Source organism: Lontra canadensis, unplaced genomic scaffold, assembly GCF_010015895.1.
Source record: "Lontra canadensis isolate GAN:19392208 unplaced genomic scaffold, GSC_riverotter_1.0 scaffold1, whole genome shotgun sequence".
NCBI lineage: Eukaryota > Metazoa > Chordata > Mammalia > Carnivora > Mustelidae > Lontra > Lontra canadensis.
Window position 1 is genome coordinate 76,646,462 of NW_022630995.1, and position 19,412 is coordinate 76,665,873.

The following is a 19,412-nucleotide window of genomic DNA, read 5'->3' on the forward strand; positions in this document are numbered from 1 at the left end:
ATGGGCAAACAATGGCTATAAATTAAATAAACAGTTGGGGCAATGGGAAACCCAAGAAGTTGGTTTTTCCCGGCCCTCTAGTAAACCCCAATTTTCAGGTTTTTATTCCTTTATCCACCACGGTGCCTTTAACATTACTGAAATTATGAATAGACATTGGTGTAGCAACTTCCATAAAATTGTGCAAATAGTTTACTACCAACATCTAACCTGTCAGATCTATAATCATAGAGAAACTATTTTTGTCCCACGAGGCCTCAGACTTACTCCCTCTGGTCCTTTCAAGCACCTGTAGCTGGACTTCATTCAGTTGCCACTTACTGTAGGTTATTGATATGTACTTGTTATTTTCTGCATGTTTTCTGGGTGGTTGAAACTTTCCCCTGCTACAAAGCTAATGCTCTCAGAGTGACAAAGAAATTATTAGAGAATGTGTTTCCACTTGGGGATTACTTTCTGCAGTCTCCAGTGATAGAGGCACCCACTTCACTGGATAAGTCATCTGAGCCTTAACAAAAACCTTGCAGACTTCTTGGAATGATTACTAGTCCTATCATCCTCAATCATCAAGCAAGGTCGAGAAAACTAATGGTATTGTCAAACACAAAATCGCTATGCTTGTTGAAACTACTGGACTCCCTTCACCTACAGTATTGCCTCTGGCCTTGCTGACTGTTCTCAGACCCCCTTTGGGAAACATAAACTAACTCTACATGAGATATTCACTGGTACACTAATGTCTATTGGTATACAACTTTCTGCTGCTCCATCATTGTCTTGCTAGTATGGCTAGCTACTGCAAGTATTTAATGCCTTATGCTGAAGACTATCAATCGGTTAAAGAACCCCTCCCAGATCCTAATTCAAAGGATCCTGTTTGTTGGCCATTGTCTGAAGCCTGGTGACTAGATATTCTGGAAACATCATCATCAGAGGACTCCTCTTGAACTCCACTGTAAGGGATGTTACCAAGCACTCTGAACCACCAACACTGCTGCAAAACTGGAAGGCACCAAGTCTATGGTACATACACATCTCACAGCTAAAGAAGGCTTTACCTGACATCTGGTCCTGTACAGATACTGAAGACCCCTTAATCAAACTGGCAAAGAATACAAGTAGCTGACATTAGAATAGTCTACTTCCACCCAACACACCAGATTAAAACTTCCTTCTTTAACTGAACATGAAAGCTTTTTTTTTTTTTTTCTTCTGTGTCTTTCCTTTACTCTAGCATTGGCCTGGAAATCTAACACCCTCATCCATACTTCCCAGACCACACTAATGGTGGTGAGCTTTAGTCAGTCCCTTTTAGAAGTCTTACCAAGTTCAACTTTTATGACAGAATATCTAGTGCCTTGTTTTTTCCTTTCTCCAATTATAACTCTACTTATGCAATTCAACTCATATAGCTATGTAGATCTTTGTACAATCACACTCTCACATTCCCATGAGTATCTAGATCAGATCTGCTCCCAATCACTAAGAGATCTCTCTAGCAGCACACATCTTTACAAGGTATTCAGAATGACTCTTTATTTTAGGCTATGAGATTTACTCTCTGAATGCGCTGAAATCCAACTGATCCCTGGGTTGAAGGGGCAAATGTATTCATCTCAAAATTTGACTCAGAATTTGCCTTCTTTGGCAGGGCCATACTTCCCTGATTAAGAATAAATGTCAATGAGAATATGATCAGAACCCTCTCCTTAACTTTTGAAGATTGTGTAGACTCTGTTGCTAAGACAATAGCTACCCAACAACTCAGACTTAGACTTTCTGAACACGGTCATTCTTGAAAACAAGAAAGTCCTCGATTTTCTTTCAGCTGAGTAAGGAGGTATCTGTGCTGTGGCCACCACCACCTGCTGAACCTGGATTAACACTTCTGAGGAAGTTGAATCTTGGGCACTTGGATCCCTGAGCAAGCCACTTGGCTTAAAAAGACCCCTTTAATGGGGTCTTTGACTCATTTGATTTTGATTGGCTTGGGTTTTGGGGACCATGGCTCCAAAGTGCACTCCAAACATTAAAAATATCCCGCCTATTATAATCGTAATAATCGCCCTAGTGCATTGTATTCACTCAAAAGCCTTAAATGCATGTTCACAGTTGCTAACCATCAAGAAAATGATCTCCCTAAGACTAGAATTCCAGAAAAGAAGCGAAGAGAATGACAAATTTAAGGACTGTGAACCTGGAACCATGACCTATGGATACCACAAAAAGAAACAACAGAAACTGCCAAGTGGTAGCTGAGAGTGGTGCTAATGCCTTGAATTTTGATCACATCTCTCAGTCAAGCTGACAGTCTGATCAAAAGGAAGGAATTGTTTACAAAGGAAGCCACAGGTCCAAAATGCAGTCACTTCTGCTAGGCCCACATCACCAAATGGAGGCTTTATTCCTAACCTAATTGCAGTTTCAACCTTCCCCAGGAATGCAATCTTAATTAGTCCGTCTGAAATTTTCTGCTCAGCACCAGTGAAGTAACCCACATAATAAGATCCTTTTATTCCCCAAAGGGAAGTGACCTTTCCTGAAATAATCCTTTATTTTGTTTATGACTCCCTTGTCCTGGCTTTAAAAACCTTTCCCTTTCTGTAGCACTTCGGAGCTCTCTTCTACTTTTTAGATGGGATGTTGCCTGATTTATGAATTGTTCAATGAAGTCAGATCTTTAAAATTTACTCAGTTGAATTTTTGTTATTTCACACTGCCCAAATTCATTTCATAATATAAATCATATACAAAAAAATATCATTCTGTCAGTTATTCAGTAATTCCAACAAACATTTATTTGCATGGAAATAGAAAGTTATTCAAAAAGCACATTAGGGGTTGAGGGGGAAAAATCAGGTAAATATATCCTAGTGCAATCACACACATATATTTTTCAATAGTAGGAATAGAGGGCTATTTGAGAGTTGCAAAGGGAGATGACTGGAACTCAGCAGCTGTGAGTTTTATTTCCTGGACTCCAAACCACCAATAAATAGAGAGGCAAAGGTGAACTGAGCTAATAAGTGGATACCAAAGGCAAGTCAGCTTGCATGTTGAGATTTTGCAATAAGCACTGCTTAAATACAACTTGAAAGCAGTCTAGAGTTTTGAGAAAGGAACAATTTCCATTTGTAAACTGTATTCCATACTTCTGGTAATCAAGAATAGTGATAAAAGGATGAAAGTGATATTAATAGTAAAATACACTACCTAATGTGCATTAGCATTGTGCTATGCATTTCACGTGTCAGTTCACTGAATTCTCATAAGACTTTTACAGCTAAGTGTACTTCATATTTTACAAAGATAAAGATCAAGATTCAGATGCTAAAGAACTTTTTGATAAGATCTTCCTTCACTTTCTACAGCATTAAATAAATTTAATTTGAAATAGTGATCATATGATGCAGTGCTTTTCAAACATTTGGGCAATGATTCACAGCAAGAAATATATTTCACATTGTGACCTATTTCACACATGTATCAGAAAAAAATGTTTCACAGAGAACTATTTGTTTTTTACCATGAGTGATGTGCTTTCATACTCTTCTATTCTACATTTTTACTATTCTATTTACTTATAGTTTTGTTTTATGTTCTCATCTTAATATATTGAATTACTCTCATGTCCACAGTTGGGTTTTGACCACAAATTTGATTACTTAAGTATTTGACCATTTAATTATTCAGTATTTTCCTATGAGTTCTTTGGTTCTCAAGGCAAACTAGAATTTTCATGAAGGCAGATATTACTTCCATCCATCCTTACCTCCCCTCATTGTTGGACCTTACTATAGGTGTGTAATTTAATAAAAGTTAATTTTTGTGTCTGAAAATTCATAGTCTTGGTTAAATGGAAGATTCCATGATATGATTCCCAGAAAGGGTAAAAGTAAGTGATAGGAGGCACAGGTCTAGGGGAACAAAGTAACTTGCAGTTATAGCTGTCAACGTTTCATTGAGAATCATCATTCCTGTGTATTTCAATTAGTACTTTTCCACCATAGGGTTGGTTTTATTTGATGTCCAAATATGAGAAGAACTTAGTCCTGTCTCTCATTGCTTCATAAAATGAATTTCTGTCCAGATACATGTAGTCTGAACTCAAGAAAATCAGTTACATAAACCACACGAGATTACAAAGCACATTTCTTCTATTACCTTTTAGCTGTTTCAGACTGTAAATTTCTGTAAGATTCATTCAGATTATTTTTACATTATAAAAAAATCTATTCCATAATTTATATTTTCTTCTTGAATAATGATACCCATCTGTATTTTATTTTTTCTTACGATTCCTTTGACTTTAAATATGAAATAATTTCTAAAATTTTAGATAAAATGTTTTCCTCTTATTGCTTGAAGGCACTCATATCCTGTGTACAACTTCTCTATATCATTCCCTGTGGACCCTTGGTATTGCTACAAATCAAAAAAAAATTAAAAAAAAATTAACATTAGGTGGAAATATATATATATATATATATTTAAAATATTCATTGTAGGAATCATGAGAATCATATGGAACTAAATGTCTACTTTCAGAAGAATAAATATCATGAAATCCTTTAAACCTAGCATATGTTTCTTTGAATAAGACTCAGTTTTGAACAGATGTCCCCTTAGACCTGTTATATTAAGACTAAAATTACTAAATCAGCATTAGTTGTTTTTAAAGTTAGGGCCATATTTTGCCATTGATTTTTATTCAAAGCTCCCACGGACGTCAGTGGAAGATCCATGCATGGAAAAATGGCATAATATATATCCTAGTTTTATTTATTTCATATGTATACAGCAGTATAAAATAATATATTACATTTACACTCATTTTACTTATGTATTATTATAGCATTCACAGTAACAAACACTATAGTTAAGATTTAAACTCATCTTTTGTTATAATACCCTGTTTTCACTCACAGATAACTGTCTCAAAATGTGTTCAGAGCTGAAATACCCTGCTTACTTTCAGCTCCACGATGTACGGATGTATTGGAAGTCTGAGTTCTATCATTCAGAAATTTTTGAGTCTCATGTGAAATTTTAATATTGCATCATTAATGCAAAATTTTCATGCAACTCAAAAACATCTGGAGTGTAAAACTTCAAACGAAGCATGTGACAAGCTTTCAAGAAATAAAAGTCATTTTTCTAATTTTACAAACACTTAAAAAATAACAGTGGTTAGAAATACATGCATGCACACTAAAGGTATTAGAATTTTAGTCATATTATTGCCTGCAATACTCTGGCGGCACCCATCTACCAGCATCCTCATAGAATGCTATAATCTAAAACCTATGCCAAGTTTTAGAAGAAAAAAAAAATACTCTATTGAACAGTAGTTTCACAAATTACTATATCAGCGTTTTGTTGGACCTAGCAGAGGGAAATTCTTTGAAGTGCTAACAATATATAAAATAATTTTACTACTCCATGACATAAAAAATATGGAATTTTGTCATTTTCTGTTTTTCCTTGTTAAAAAGGAACATAAAAAGGATGTTAAGTGCAAAGCCTTTACCACTACAAAATTAGCTGAAAAAGATAAAGAACCCAAGAAATTGCAATATGAAAAATATAGGATTTTCAGAAAAATTATCAAGTATACCGATGTTTTAAATATTTTTGACTTCCTGGGGTGTTAAAAGCACACGTAGAAATATGAGGGGGAAGAAAGAAAACCACATGAAATGACAATTAACAGTGCTCTTATCCTTCAGTATCATAATTTTCTTTATCCTGCCTAACATTTGTAATATTCTGGGTAATTATATTAAATATTACCTTTACTCTAGCAAATACTTTTTGTAAGGTGAAATGGTACAATGCATATGCCATTGTTAAAGTTTTTGTTGAGAATTGTGATGATTTTTGTTCCTCCTCTTGTCGGAGAGATAGGAGAGTTTCTACATTACAGAGGATCTGATGTCAAATTATAACACTATTAAGAAATAAAGCAAGAGGATGAGTAATTAAAATATTTAAATCTTCTCCTATAGTACTTAATTTGCAATGTTTGATAAAGGCATTGCATTTAATATCTTCAAAAAACAATATACATATTCCCTTCATATTTCCCAAGAAAGATGATACACTTATAGTGACACCATTATATCTGTTAAGTAATTCTGACATGATATTTAAGTACTGGATTTAAAATGATTTCACAGAATTATGTTTATAAGGTAAAAATTAGAATTTCACATATGGATAAAATATTTCTAAAAATTGTCGTTTGATATACCTTTGAAACATTAAGACACTGTTTCCACAGGAAAATATTTTGACATTCTTACTATTTTAAAACTAACCATGTTATCAAGGAGCAAATATCATGATTATTTGTTTTGGAAATAATTTATTGATGAAATATTGTCTAATAATTTAGATATTATTTTCCCTTGATAAGTATAAAGTTATATAAGACTGGATATTAGGACAACTGGATTAAATAGAAAAACTATTCTAAAATTCCTTTTCATGCTACTCTAATAAACTTTAACTTGGAAACCTTTACTATTGTAGGATTGCATTTTTCTGTTTTATAGTTCCACCATCATCGGTAGATAACACTTTAGCCAATTTGCTAAAATTATATCTTTACTCAATTGTAATTTCTGATTTATTCTGGAGGCAATAGAAAATTGATTAATGACTAAAATTTAGTATTTTGTTTTAAATAATTCTATTTTTCCCAAATATTAGGTAAAGTTTCCTTGTTTTTTTCTTAGTTTGTTTTGTAGATTAATGATATAATTTAAGAATTTAAATGCAAATTAGAACTGTTACTATGACATAAAAAACTAATGCATAAATATATGGCATAAAAATTTGTTCAAGTGAGATTATACACAATGACATAAAGGGCTAAATAATTAAAGAAACTTTCTTAAGGTTGAATGAATGAATATAACTGTAATACATAAAGTGAAAATATCCTTATTTTTAATGCATGTGATGAGGCAGATGGATGTGTGTTTTTCCCCATAATTGTAAAATGATGAATGAAAGGTTTTAATTAAAGCAGAGTGACTCAACAAGAAAATCATTTTCTTGTTTAAAAAGCAATTACAACAAACAGACGTTTATCCAACTAAATTATATAGAAACAGAACCTTACTAAAATAGTCTATCATTCAAAATATTAATGTAGTAGTGCCAAAAGTTTGAGAAAATGTTACTGCTGCACTTGTTTGAATGTGTGTGCTTTTTGTGTCATATGTGATGGATTAGTTTTATATATTTTAAAGGGTCCCCAAAAGGCTGGAACACTACACATATTATTTCAATATATAAAATGATTGGGATTATGATGTATTAATATCTATAATTCGATAACAGTCAAATGAGTGATGCCAAAATCCACTCAAATATATACATATCAAGGATATATAATATGTGTATGCATTTTAATGTTAAATCGAAGGAATATATTCCCATTTAAATGACCATAAAACTGGGTGGGAAACATTTGTTATGTGTTAAGTTTTAGTCTGTTCCTTAATAATACAGCACAGCTCAAACTATCACTGAATTCACAAGATCAGTTGACAATTAAGGTAAATATTGCCAAATTGATCTGTAATGTGTATTGGACAAACATTCAGATATGTTGAAGGCTTTTTTAGAGGGGAACTATGAGAATTCTGGTTTTTGCTAAGAAGATTATCTCAAATTCTCGGATTTTTCTCTCTTAATTTCTCTCTTAGTTAAGCAATAAACAACAGCAGGGAAAAAAATAGAAAAATATGTAAAAGAAAGAGAAGTACATCTTAACAGATTTAAAAATTAACTTCATTGACCCCAAAATAAGAGGCAAGGTTAACCTTTCAAGGTTGACTCTGGGAGAATTTGTTTCATTAATAAAACACTGGCTATATTTAAGCTATAAAACTTTCACATGTAAGATAATACTGAAACAATAACATATCATGTTTCTATCTCCAAATTTATTTATTTTAAATTTAGAGATCCCTTATATCTTACACTTACTCTTTACCAGTTCAGATATTGATATATCTCTATATATTCATATAGAGTTATAAATAGTTTTTATATTCATGTGTTATTAGGACACACAAAACTATGTAAAACTATGTAAAATAAAATTCTGTGTGAGTTCTATGGTTGAGGACTTCTTAAAATAGTCATCTCAATGTCAGATTTTACATCACAAAATGGACAGACACCCAATATTTGCTTTTGTTTTTTTCTAACAACAAATACAGGAGAATTTATAGATTCCTTATAAAAACTTTAAATGATTCTAAATTCAAAGCCATAGAAGTAGAATCGAAAGAATGTAGATTGTTAGAGATTTTGATATTATTACATGTTCAGTGCTCTTTTGATAACATCGACAGCTATATCTTTGGCATTGAAAATTCAGTATGAGTTCTTGACAAAATTTTGTAGTTTAGAGCTTCATTTTCTTTTAAACAAGGAAAAACAGGGTTGAGTAAGATATGAAAATTGGGATGAAATTATTAATGATTTTTTTTTCTTAGTAAGTTTATCTTTGGGACCCTGAATTACCTTTTACTTTACTGTATGATGTGGACTGTATGAATCCATTTAAAAACCAACTGAGTTGTACCACATTTTAGGAAAATTATATAATATAATATATATATTTTATATTTATTTAGAAGCTTTGAAATAGTACAGTAAACACTTTGCAACACGGTGTATAAACTACAGAATGTCTTTGATATTTTGTGGGTCTTCAGAATACAACATTTTTTATAACCCACAGGTGAAAAGAACATAATCACAATCTCTCTTGTAAAGTTGGAATAGTTTAGGGAACACTTGATCACACAAAAATAATATAAAACAGTCAAGTTTAAAACAGTGATATTGCATTTATAATGCACAAATTTCCTTTATCTCTATGACTGGCTTCTCGTGGTGAATATAAACATCTAAAGGGCTCAGTGACATTTGGAGAGAGAAAGATATATAGTGCTGTAAACAGGCACACACTGATCGGAGAGGCAAAATCAGTTGCCTCTAAAGTTTCTACAGTTCTGCACATTTCAACTCATTTCTCAGGCCTGCTGAGAGCAATTAGGTCCTATAATTGGCCACGATGACTCCGCCGGCAATCTAATACTCAGTTACACACAACTAACTGGATGGCCAAGATAATGAAGTTGAAAAGTTGATGCTTTTGTTGGTCGACTTTGTGCAAATCATGCTGCTTCAGGTAAATCCTGTAGAATTGACTAGCATATCCTTTTCCGTGCTGTGAAAAAGAAAGAAAAATACTCTAAGAAAAGGAGCCTGGGTTTTGGAGTTTTAGAAGTGCATGTCATTGTAAAAGAAACAAATACAACTGGAAATAAGTTGTGTCCCTCTACCAGACCCATGTAGTGTCAAAATATTTCAGTGGTAAACTTGGTTTCTAATAGTCAAGTCATTCTGGTGCTTGGCTTTCTAAAAATGACAATTTTGATTTTTAAAAAATCAGTTTTGTGTGGGAGATGTATACTTTATATACCAACCACCAGTAATGTGCAGACTAACCTTTTAAAGTGACATACTAAACAATCCCTACTTCACTTCACTACTTACGCATGATCAGAGTGTAGAAAAATATGTGTGGCTCTTAAACATTCTAGAGTTGTTACTATGAACAACTGGTTTATGTTTGGTGCAATAAATTCTAAATTATATTTATTAAATCAATATATAATACAGAAAACTATACCAGAAAATGTTTATGTAGTTAAAAAGCTAAAGGATATTTCACATTTTCTAGGTTTACTTTATCTCATCTTTGAAATTATGCAAAAACCAAACCTATTTATGTCTACAAAATTAAAAAAAAAATCTAAATTCATCCCCTAAAAGGAATCAGTTTTCTTATAAAGAAGGTAAGGGTGAAAAGAGAAAAAAATACTGAATTTGGCCCAGTCTTATAAAATGTATTGAGTTCTGAAGTAGAATTTCTAAATTCAATCATTTAGGTTTTATGATGTTAAGCATTTTATTTATTTATAATGATAATGGGTATTTCTTCCCACCTATTCATAATCTTTATAGTTGGCAATGAGCCCAATGAGAACAGAAAGAGCATCCCCTAGGTCAGTATCTGGCACATAGCAGACATATGATGAAAAGGTATTGAAAACTGTGTACAATTGTGATAAGAGGCAATTTGGTTGCAGAAAGTCAATTATAATAAAATTATATATATATAGAGAGAGAATTAAAAATTAAGAACTACTCTAAAGAGCATAACTGAATTGTTTCAATCTGGTGAATAGCTGGATTTTTTTGTTTGTTTGTTTCTTTTTGCAGTTTCTTGACAGAAATCTAAGAACATACAGGTCAGTTCAATTCCTCATATATGGTATTTTCATTAGTTTCAAGTAGATTATCTGGTTATATGTTTTTCCTAATTTGTTTCCCTGATTCTCTCATTTATTTTTCCTCACAAGCTCAGTTTGTGACCAGATTATAAAAAATTTCTTCCCTAGGCCACTGTTTAGCTGACACATCAATTAAAATTATAAAAGTCAGGCACCACCTATTGACAGAAATAAAGTGAAAACGAATATACACATGTACTATATACTACATAGTAATTAGTATCAAAAACAATCAAAACATATTTTGGTTTGTAATATTATATAATAATATCATGAATTATAAAATGAGTTAGCTCTAACATGGTAGTTATTATAACTTACCTGGTCATAATGCTACAGAGAATATTCTATAAAAACAAATATAAATTTGGTCTTTTTAAATAGTCAAATCCTATTTTCCTATGTTGCTGAATTCAAATTTCCTGTTTCATGATATACTTGAGTATATCTGATTTTTATAAATATATTTGGTTTATACCTATCAGAATTTAAAATTCTTCAGTAAATTCAAATAATGAAGCACCATAGAAATTCAGGTTTGAAAAATGAATTAGATAAATAATTACAGTGACCAAATAATTTATTGTCCAAGATGAACAATTTTGTAAGTAAAAAGGAACACTATTAATAATTACATAAGACATAGTCTTATACTTTCATGAACAACCAGGAAATATGAACACCTTATAAAAATACTACTTTTCTTAAAAATAAGTTAGAGATATTATTTATAGGATGAAGTTTTTTCTTAAAATACTCATTTAGAGGAAGCATTTTAAAATGCTCATTTATAGGAAACTAATTTATAGGAAACATCTCGAACACTTATAGTTCGAGGACAAAAGAAACTCAAGAGTGACCTATCCTCAACCTATAAAGTAGTTTATTATGTGCAAAACTTAATATACTGAAAAACTACATCATAGTATAGTGCAGATATTAGCCAACCCCATATATATTTAAATCAATAAAATATTTCTAATTAAGTTAAAAGATTACTTATAGGAAAAGCTATTAGCATGGATATTATATGTTCATTTGATTCAAGCAAGATACAAAATGAAATTATATTATTAAAATAGTCCAGAGTTTTAAGAACAAAGAAGTTTAACACAGATTATACTTGATATCTTAAGTCTAAACATAAGCTTAAATGCATATTTTAGTTACTACTTAGAGTTACGGGTATGTTGCTTTTATTTAAAAGTGAACGTATTTCAGCAGTTGTATGAATAATATAATTGCTTTTTATTAAATTACCTCTCCCACATATCTGTTAATTCAGAAATGTAAATCTGAATAGGACAAGTGTTCAGGGCTGAAGTTGAAGGTCAGAACAAAGTAGGACAAGGAGGAAAGATTTCCTCCATTTCCGAAGCAAATTTCCCAAATGTGAAGTACTGCCAGACAAACTAGAGAAAATGAAATATTATTACTACAGTTACAGTCACATACATTTTTGTTTCAAGGCTTTTAAGAGCTGAGTTTGAATACTAAATACTCATTATCTTTGGGGGCTGTCTGGGTTAATGTTGGACAAGTAGCACACAAATATATACATATATATAAAAAAGCAATGTTATTACATTTTAGAGTCAGTGCCAAAGATAGCTATTCCACAGCGTTAAATGTTAAGGCTATGCATTTGCTGAAGCGTTTCAGGCTATAGAGAATGGGTCAAATACATTGAATCTCTATGCTTTATGATGTATCCTACATGTGTTTCGGAATTATGAAAGCATACTTGAAAATTTTCTGCTTTTTCTTTTGAATTCACAAATGCTTTTTTTTTCCTCTAGCTAGTCATCAGCATATGTAGGCAACTGGTCACTTGATAGAGATGAAAGATTTTTTCAGTCAAATCTAAAGTAATAGGAAAAGGACTGTTAGTATTTCTTTTTATTTCTACTTACTCATTCATTGCATTTATTCTTCAAAGTAAATCACAGAAATCTCACATTTAAGAGCTTTATCTTATTGTTTGAACTATGGATGAAAAAAAATCACTCTTAAGGAAAAGAGATACTCAAATATTTACTTTTTGTAGTTTAGCACATATATATGTGTTTATATTTAATACATATGTATGCATATATTTAACATATTTTTTGATAAAAGTTCCAGGATGCATATTTTTCCTCATATTGTGGACTCCTATTATTGCCTTTGATAATTTGTAAAGTATAATATTAAACTTTGGGACTCTACAAATTCTGATCGATGACTATAAGCATGTATGTTGCAAAGACAATAGTAAAAATATCAGTACTGATATCCTATTTTATACCATGTATAATAGTATAATTACCTTGGTGAAAAATGGTTTGGTGTAATATATTAAAATGACAACGTAATAATTTAAATATTCACATTTCTGTACTTGCATAACAGGAAGCAAAATAGCTTTTATACTTTATGACAGTATGAAGCATAGAAGCTAAAGAAATATATAAATATGTGAAGGGACCTAACCTATTTCTGTGACTGAAAGAAAGAACAGCTTTCAAATATCCCAGATGACTGAGACTCCACTGCAGTGAAAAACTTCCAGAGGCTGAGATCAGTAACCTACTCCAAAACACATTAAAATGTTTAATGAGCCTCACGGTCAGGATATTTCTTTATATGTAAAGTGAATCTAGCAGACAAGAGTTAAAGCCCATTACCCTTAGAGAAGTCAGAAACACCTGCCCTCTGTTCCCTGAGTAAAAGCATATCATAAACTGAAATATCGTTTAAAAGCAAGCCTCCATTAGAGGTCTGTCCAATTGAATAATCAATTCTTTTAACTTTCCTCTATCTTATTCTTGAGATATTGTCGAGGATTCTCTTTCAAAATCTTGCTAATTTTGTTGTTGTTGTTGTTGTTATTGTTTAACTGTAAAGTCCAGCAATAAGCATAGTAGCGGTAACTACTAAATGTGGGTCACTGCTTGAACACCCCTTGAACAGTATTAGATTTGCTTTTATATTTTAAACTATAATTGTACATGGTTCATATTGTAGATGTTTCCTTTCCACAAAAATAAAAGAAAGATTTTAAATTTTAAGATATATATAATGAGGGCGCCTGGGTGGCTCAGTGGGTTAAGCCTTTGCCTTCGGCTCGGGTCATGGTCTCAGGGTCCTGGAATCGAGCCCCGCATCTGGCTCTCTGCTCAGCAGGGAGCCTGCTTCCTCCTCTCTCTCTGCCTGCCTCTTGGCCTACTTGTGATCTCTCTCTGCCAAATAAATAAATAAAATCTTTAAAAAAAAAGATATATACATCTTGGGTCATCAGGCTGCTTTCGTGAAGTCATCTGCTTCTGAAGTGGAACAGCTCTTGGAAATCCCACATATACCTGACAACTGTGCAGGCACTGTTATCTTTATGCTCTAGAGTTGCAACTCCTGAGCCAATTGTTGATATCAACAGTTAAAAGAACACAGTACAGTCCTTTTTGTGAAATTCTGAGATTGTCTTTCTTTGGTGAAGATACAAATGTTAACTTCCGTACCTTTTGGCAAGTTTCAGAAGATAACAGGAATCATGAGACTAAGTAATTATGGTTATTTTACCATGGTAATGAACAATGCCAAAATTGAAATGAGTACAATCTGTATTGAGTGCAGGACATAATTTTTTGTAATAATATGATTAGTATTTTTCCCAGGAATCAGATTGTATTATGAACAGTGAGAGAGCTGACAGATCTCCAGGACCTTTTAATTCATTCTGTTATATGTACAATCTCAGAAACATGTATGTGAGTCTTATTTTATCTATAAAACTTACCTTTTAATTTGAAAAAAAAAAGATATATATATAATGAAAAAATTGATTAAATGCTATAGTTTATTATGAATTATAAAAAGACCGAAAGCCTTCAGTTAACATATGTTGTCTTTAGTCCAATAGTACTAGCTTAGTGCAGCATAAACTTGTATTCTTACATTTATTTTGTAACATTCACAACATCCTCATGCTAAATCTCCCTTCTTTCTTCCGTCAAGCAGTAAGGGATTATAGAATATATCTGGAAAACAAGAGTTCATCTGGAGAAAGTGGTTCCCATATATAAACTTGATTAGTCTTTTAGAAAGAAAACTTTGTGAAATAAATGACTCAAATAATCCCTCAGAACACACGTGCAAGAAAGATACATATTAAAGCCAAGTGTTCAGGTCAGTCTATATGTGTACGTAGTGCTTACAATGTGATTTGCAATTAATAAGTGTTTGTTAAAAGATAAATTCATGCGTATTTGAAGAGGTAAGAAATTGGCAAGTGTAATTTTGTGGTAGAGAAATTGACATGAATGAATGAGTAAAATGGATCTTTTCTAAGAGAGGAGCCTAGCATGTTGAGCACATTCTTTCCAGAGACTGGATTCTAGCTCTAGCAATTCTAGCACCCTTAACTACTATTAAAAAGAAAACCATTGCCTGTCGTTTTCATCTTTCAAAATGACATCACTTAGATCAAATTCCTAAACTGGAGCCTCATACCTAATCTAAATGCAGTTTCAGTTTCCCGGAGAGATGTAGTATTAACCAGTCAGAAGAAACTTTTTGATGAGCGATTAGCACCAGTGAGTCAGACACAAGTGCCCTCTCCCTTCTCCAAAGGAAGATGGGGTAATCTGCATGTTAAGACCCCTCCCTATCTTATTCCCCCAAGGGAAAGCAGCCTTGCCTGGAACAATCCTTTACTTTTGCTAATAACTTTCTTGCCCCACCTTTCTTCTATTAGAACCTTCCATTTTGTAAAATTCCTTGGAGGGCTCTTGTATTTGCTAGAAGGGATGCCGTCCGATTGTGAATCATTTAATAAAGCCAATTAGATCTTTAAAATGTACTCCATTAAATTTTTGTTACTGAACAATAGTCAGCATAACCCATACTGCTCTATTTTAGTTATGATGAAGACCGCATACTAATTTGAAGCTACAGATTAAAAATTAATTTGCTCACTAAGAATGGTATGTGCAAAGAAGGAATTTATTTTATAAGCTGGAATGTGCCCCCCAAGATCAAGTAGAGTGATGCATTGTGCAAAGACCTGAATTTGCTATCAGTGAAAATTTCAGAATTTATTGCTCAAAGTTTATTTTCAAGCCAAATTTTATTTTTAATTAAAAGACTTAACAACCTTGAAAATAGTAGCTTCCATTTGTCCAGAAGTACATTCCACAACTGTGACAATATATCATGACCCTCACATAGCTTTGCATGAGGAAATGAATCCCCTGAAACATCATGGGTTCCTTCTAGATAGAGAATCCATAAGCTTTTAGAAGTTTCTATATACTTGCATGTGTTTGTGTGTGTGTGGGATGTGTAATTTAAAATTACCTTCACACAAAGGTGTTGGTACATTTACAACTGGTTCACTAGAAAGTTTCTGGTCTGTGGGTTACTGCAACCGCGCAAGTACCACTAATATTTTTGACAGGGTAGATGTAAAATTATAGTAACTCGGTTTTGTTTGGTTTAAAAATCTTTGACTCCAATTAACTAGATTAATTAAGAGTGATTTGAACTCTATAGCAAAAACCAGTGATAGTGTATCAGCTCCTTTAATTAGACAATACACTTTGATTATTATCATTATCTAAATTGATTTAAGCAAGATAGCTAAAAACAATAATCGTGCATAATTTTTCCATCTAAACACAAGAGTTGTCAATATTCTAAATATCTGTTTTTAAATGCTAAAAACATTACACTTTAAATTTAAAATATTTGGGGAAAAGTAAAAACCTACTATGGCAAGATATTGCATAAAATTTTATAGATTGAAGGGATCTATTCCAAGTTCATCTAGAAATGTGCAAAATTATGACTCAGAAGCTTAATAAATTTTCTCTGAAGGGAAAAATTAATAGGACATGACCCTACCCAGCACACTCTGGCCACTCCATCAGGCTCTCTTTGATGAACAAAACCACCTTGCCTCATTGGTGTCTTAAAATGGAGGTTGGAGACTGAATTAGTTTTTAAATGCTTCCACCCTACACTGGTATATAATGAGGCAATGGAACTCTAACATATGTGGCCCTTTATGTTTATGATATCGTTAAAATTTTCCTGGAATCATAATCCACTAAAATATGAACACTGATTTGTTCCAGAACTATTTGAAAATCACATTTTTTATACTGGCAATGAAGAAGTATCCTTGAAATTTCTTTTGAAGACAATCCACTCAACTATCTGACTTTAGTAATAACAAAGAATACTTTCATTCAAGTTAAATAAATAACATTATTCTATGTATCTAGAATTCTAACAAGATATCTATATGTTCCTTTAAAGAATAAATAGTTCTTTTTTCCTTTTAGAATCATGAGTGATAACATTTACTGACATTTAGACACTTGTATTTCAACTAATTTCCTTCAAAACAACATTATAAGATCAAATTAGTTATTTCTCTGTAAGGTTGAAATTAGCATTAATTTTCAAAGCAGAAGGCATGAAAAAATGCCTGAATGGGATTGGTCATTCCTACAGGTATAGGGATCATATAGATCTATCCACAACAAACATCATTGTACCGTGATATTCGATCAACTATTAGTGATGTGTGCAACTTTGTCTTTTATATGAAAACCAAGCATAAATTCCACCAAAGATAGGAAAAACTTCAAAAATAAATACATAAGACCTTCCTTCAAAAAATATGTAGACATACATCTAATTAAGCACTACTAACCTACTGAAACAGAGAAATAATTTCAAAATAATTTAAGTAAAACCTTAGATAATTAAGCCATGGAAATAAGTGGAAAATCTTCTGGACTGGTCACTAAAATACTTACAACACAATTTATACAAGTTTATTTTCAAGAAAGACACACACAATACACACGACTTAGAAACTGTGTGTAAAAATGGCTGTTTATTTAATATTCTTAATGATATGATTTCCCCTAACATGATTCAGTTGCTTCTACATCAAAACAAATAGCAGATTAAAAACAGGAACTACTGGCTCAGAGAGGGGTTGGAAGGCTGACCACTCACACTAAAACAGGTTAGGAACCCCAAGACTACGTATGGACTTCCAAAACCCTTTGAGCAAGGTTGGCAGAGGAAATACAGAGTGCCCAGGTACATCTGAATTTCAAACCAATAATGAATATCTTGTAGTATACATATGTCCCATGCAGTATTTAGGTGTCATGTCTTTTATTTGCTAAACCTGGCAAACCTACCCTAAGGCGTCTGCTTCATGACACGGCAGATGACACTGGTTTCCACTGAGGCCAATATTATGGTGTTTCCTAGAAAAATGTTGCATTATGTTTTCTAATTATTTTATAACACTGTAATTCATATATTCTATATGTCTTTCCATCTAAAATGATTTAAAATTAAGATATCAAAAAATTTTGTAAATTTAAATTAAGATTTGAAATTCAAAAGAAGTAAATAAAAATACAAATAAAATTCAAAAAAAGATAGAGAAATGAAACGCCATTATCTACAATATAAATTCATATTTAGTGAATTAAATATCATACATAGATGGACCCTTATTGTCATTTAAATTAGTTCTTTGTAGCAGGATTAAATTTTAACTTTGTTTTGAATTAAATCTTTTTTTTGTGAGATAGATATAACGTATTAGATAAAATGTTCTTTTGCATAATAAATATAATTTTAAATACTTTACTCTAAAATCTAAGCCTTTGTGTACATTTTAATTTTAGTTATCCCCTAGAAACTCATTAAACCACCTCTCCCTTGCCCTTTCAATTTAACCTACCATCAGATAAATAAAGATTTGAAAACTGATAGGCGGGGTACCTGGGTGGCTCATCAGTTAAGGATCTGCCTTGGGCTCAGTTCAGGATCTCAACCTATGCACCTGGCTTCCTGCTGGGCAGGGAGCCTGCTTCTCCCTCTCCCTCTGTTCCTTGCCTCCCTGCCCCTACTCCTGCTCTCTCATGCTCTCTCTCTCTCAAATAAATAAATAAAATCTTCGAAAACTGATAGTGAGCCAAACTCACCTTTTAAAAAAATCTCAGAAATGCTAAATATTGAAATAAGACTATATCATGCTTGTTAAAGTTTAGTTATGTACTAATTAAGTGACAAGATTTGGATCCTTAAATAGTTAAATTACTTCTCATGACTTTACACTTTGTGTTTCAATAGAGTTCGTCTTAATTACTATAAATATTTAACTACATAATAAATAAAAGTCATGCTATACACTTACTATTTATGAAAAATATCACAATAAATCTAGGAAAGAGTTCAAATTTTAAATAATCAACCTTTGCTGAGGCCAGTAACAGATTCTAGTTAAATAGTATTGACAATGTATGTTTATATATATCTATAACATTATTAAAACATGATAACTGTACAAACCTACCTGCATATGTAATAAAGTTCTCACACACACACACACACAAAAATCAAAATTTTGTCTTATTCAAAAAAAAAAAAATATCTGAGATATTCAGTTGCCACAAGACCACAGAAAAATAACTATCCAAGAACCAATCTGGAAATGATTTATGCAATAATGATGATGAGTGAAAATATCCAACACTTAAAAATTCTTACACTGAAACTCCCCAAAGCTAAAGGAAAGTCAGATAAATTGCCTGGTAGCCATAGTTATCCTGTACTATGAATAATCTCCTGTCCCTGCCTGTAAACATGTATTACAATGGATTTCCATTTATGCTCATGTCTAATTACCTTATATTTACTTAAATTTTTACATACATGTTTGCAAATGACACACAACAGACCATTGAAAAAATATATTAGTGAAATTAGCAGTTGGTGATGGTGAAACATGAGGCTTAAGGGTTTTATTTTGTTTTGTTTTTTAAAGATTCTTTTATTTATTTGAGAAAGCAGGTGTGCTTGTGCAGGATCCTGCGTGTGGGGGAGGGTCAAAAGGAGGGACAGACAGAAAATCTTAAGCAGACTTGCTGCTTCAGGGACTCTCATATCATGATCTGAGCTGAAATCAAGAGTTGGATGCTTAACGAAGGGAGCCACCCAGTCACCCTGAGGCTT

At 32.3% G+C, this 19,412-nt stretch overlaps 1 protein-coding gene across 2 annotated transcripts in view; it reads right to left on the bottom strand.

Annotated features, from left to right (window-relative positions):
* Positions 1-19,412, bottom strand: part of PCDH10 (protocadherin 10) — a 60,383-nt gene that overhangs the window by 11,081 nt on the left and 29,890 nt on the right. Inside the window, exon 5 of one of the 2 annotated variants that reach the window (XM_032857675.1) lies at positions 7,776-9,256. The exons of the other annotated variant lie outside the window; for it this stretch is intronic. Within the exon in view, the coding sequence (XP_032713566.1) occupies positions 9,237-9,256 (20 nt within the window). The 3' untranslated portion in view covers positions 7,776-9,236. Of the gene's footprint in view, positions 1-7,775; positions 9,257-19,412 lie in introns of those variants that run through there. 2 annotated transcript variants of the gene reach the window in all.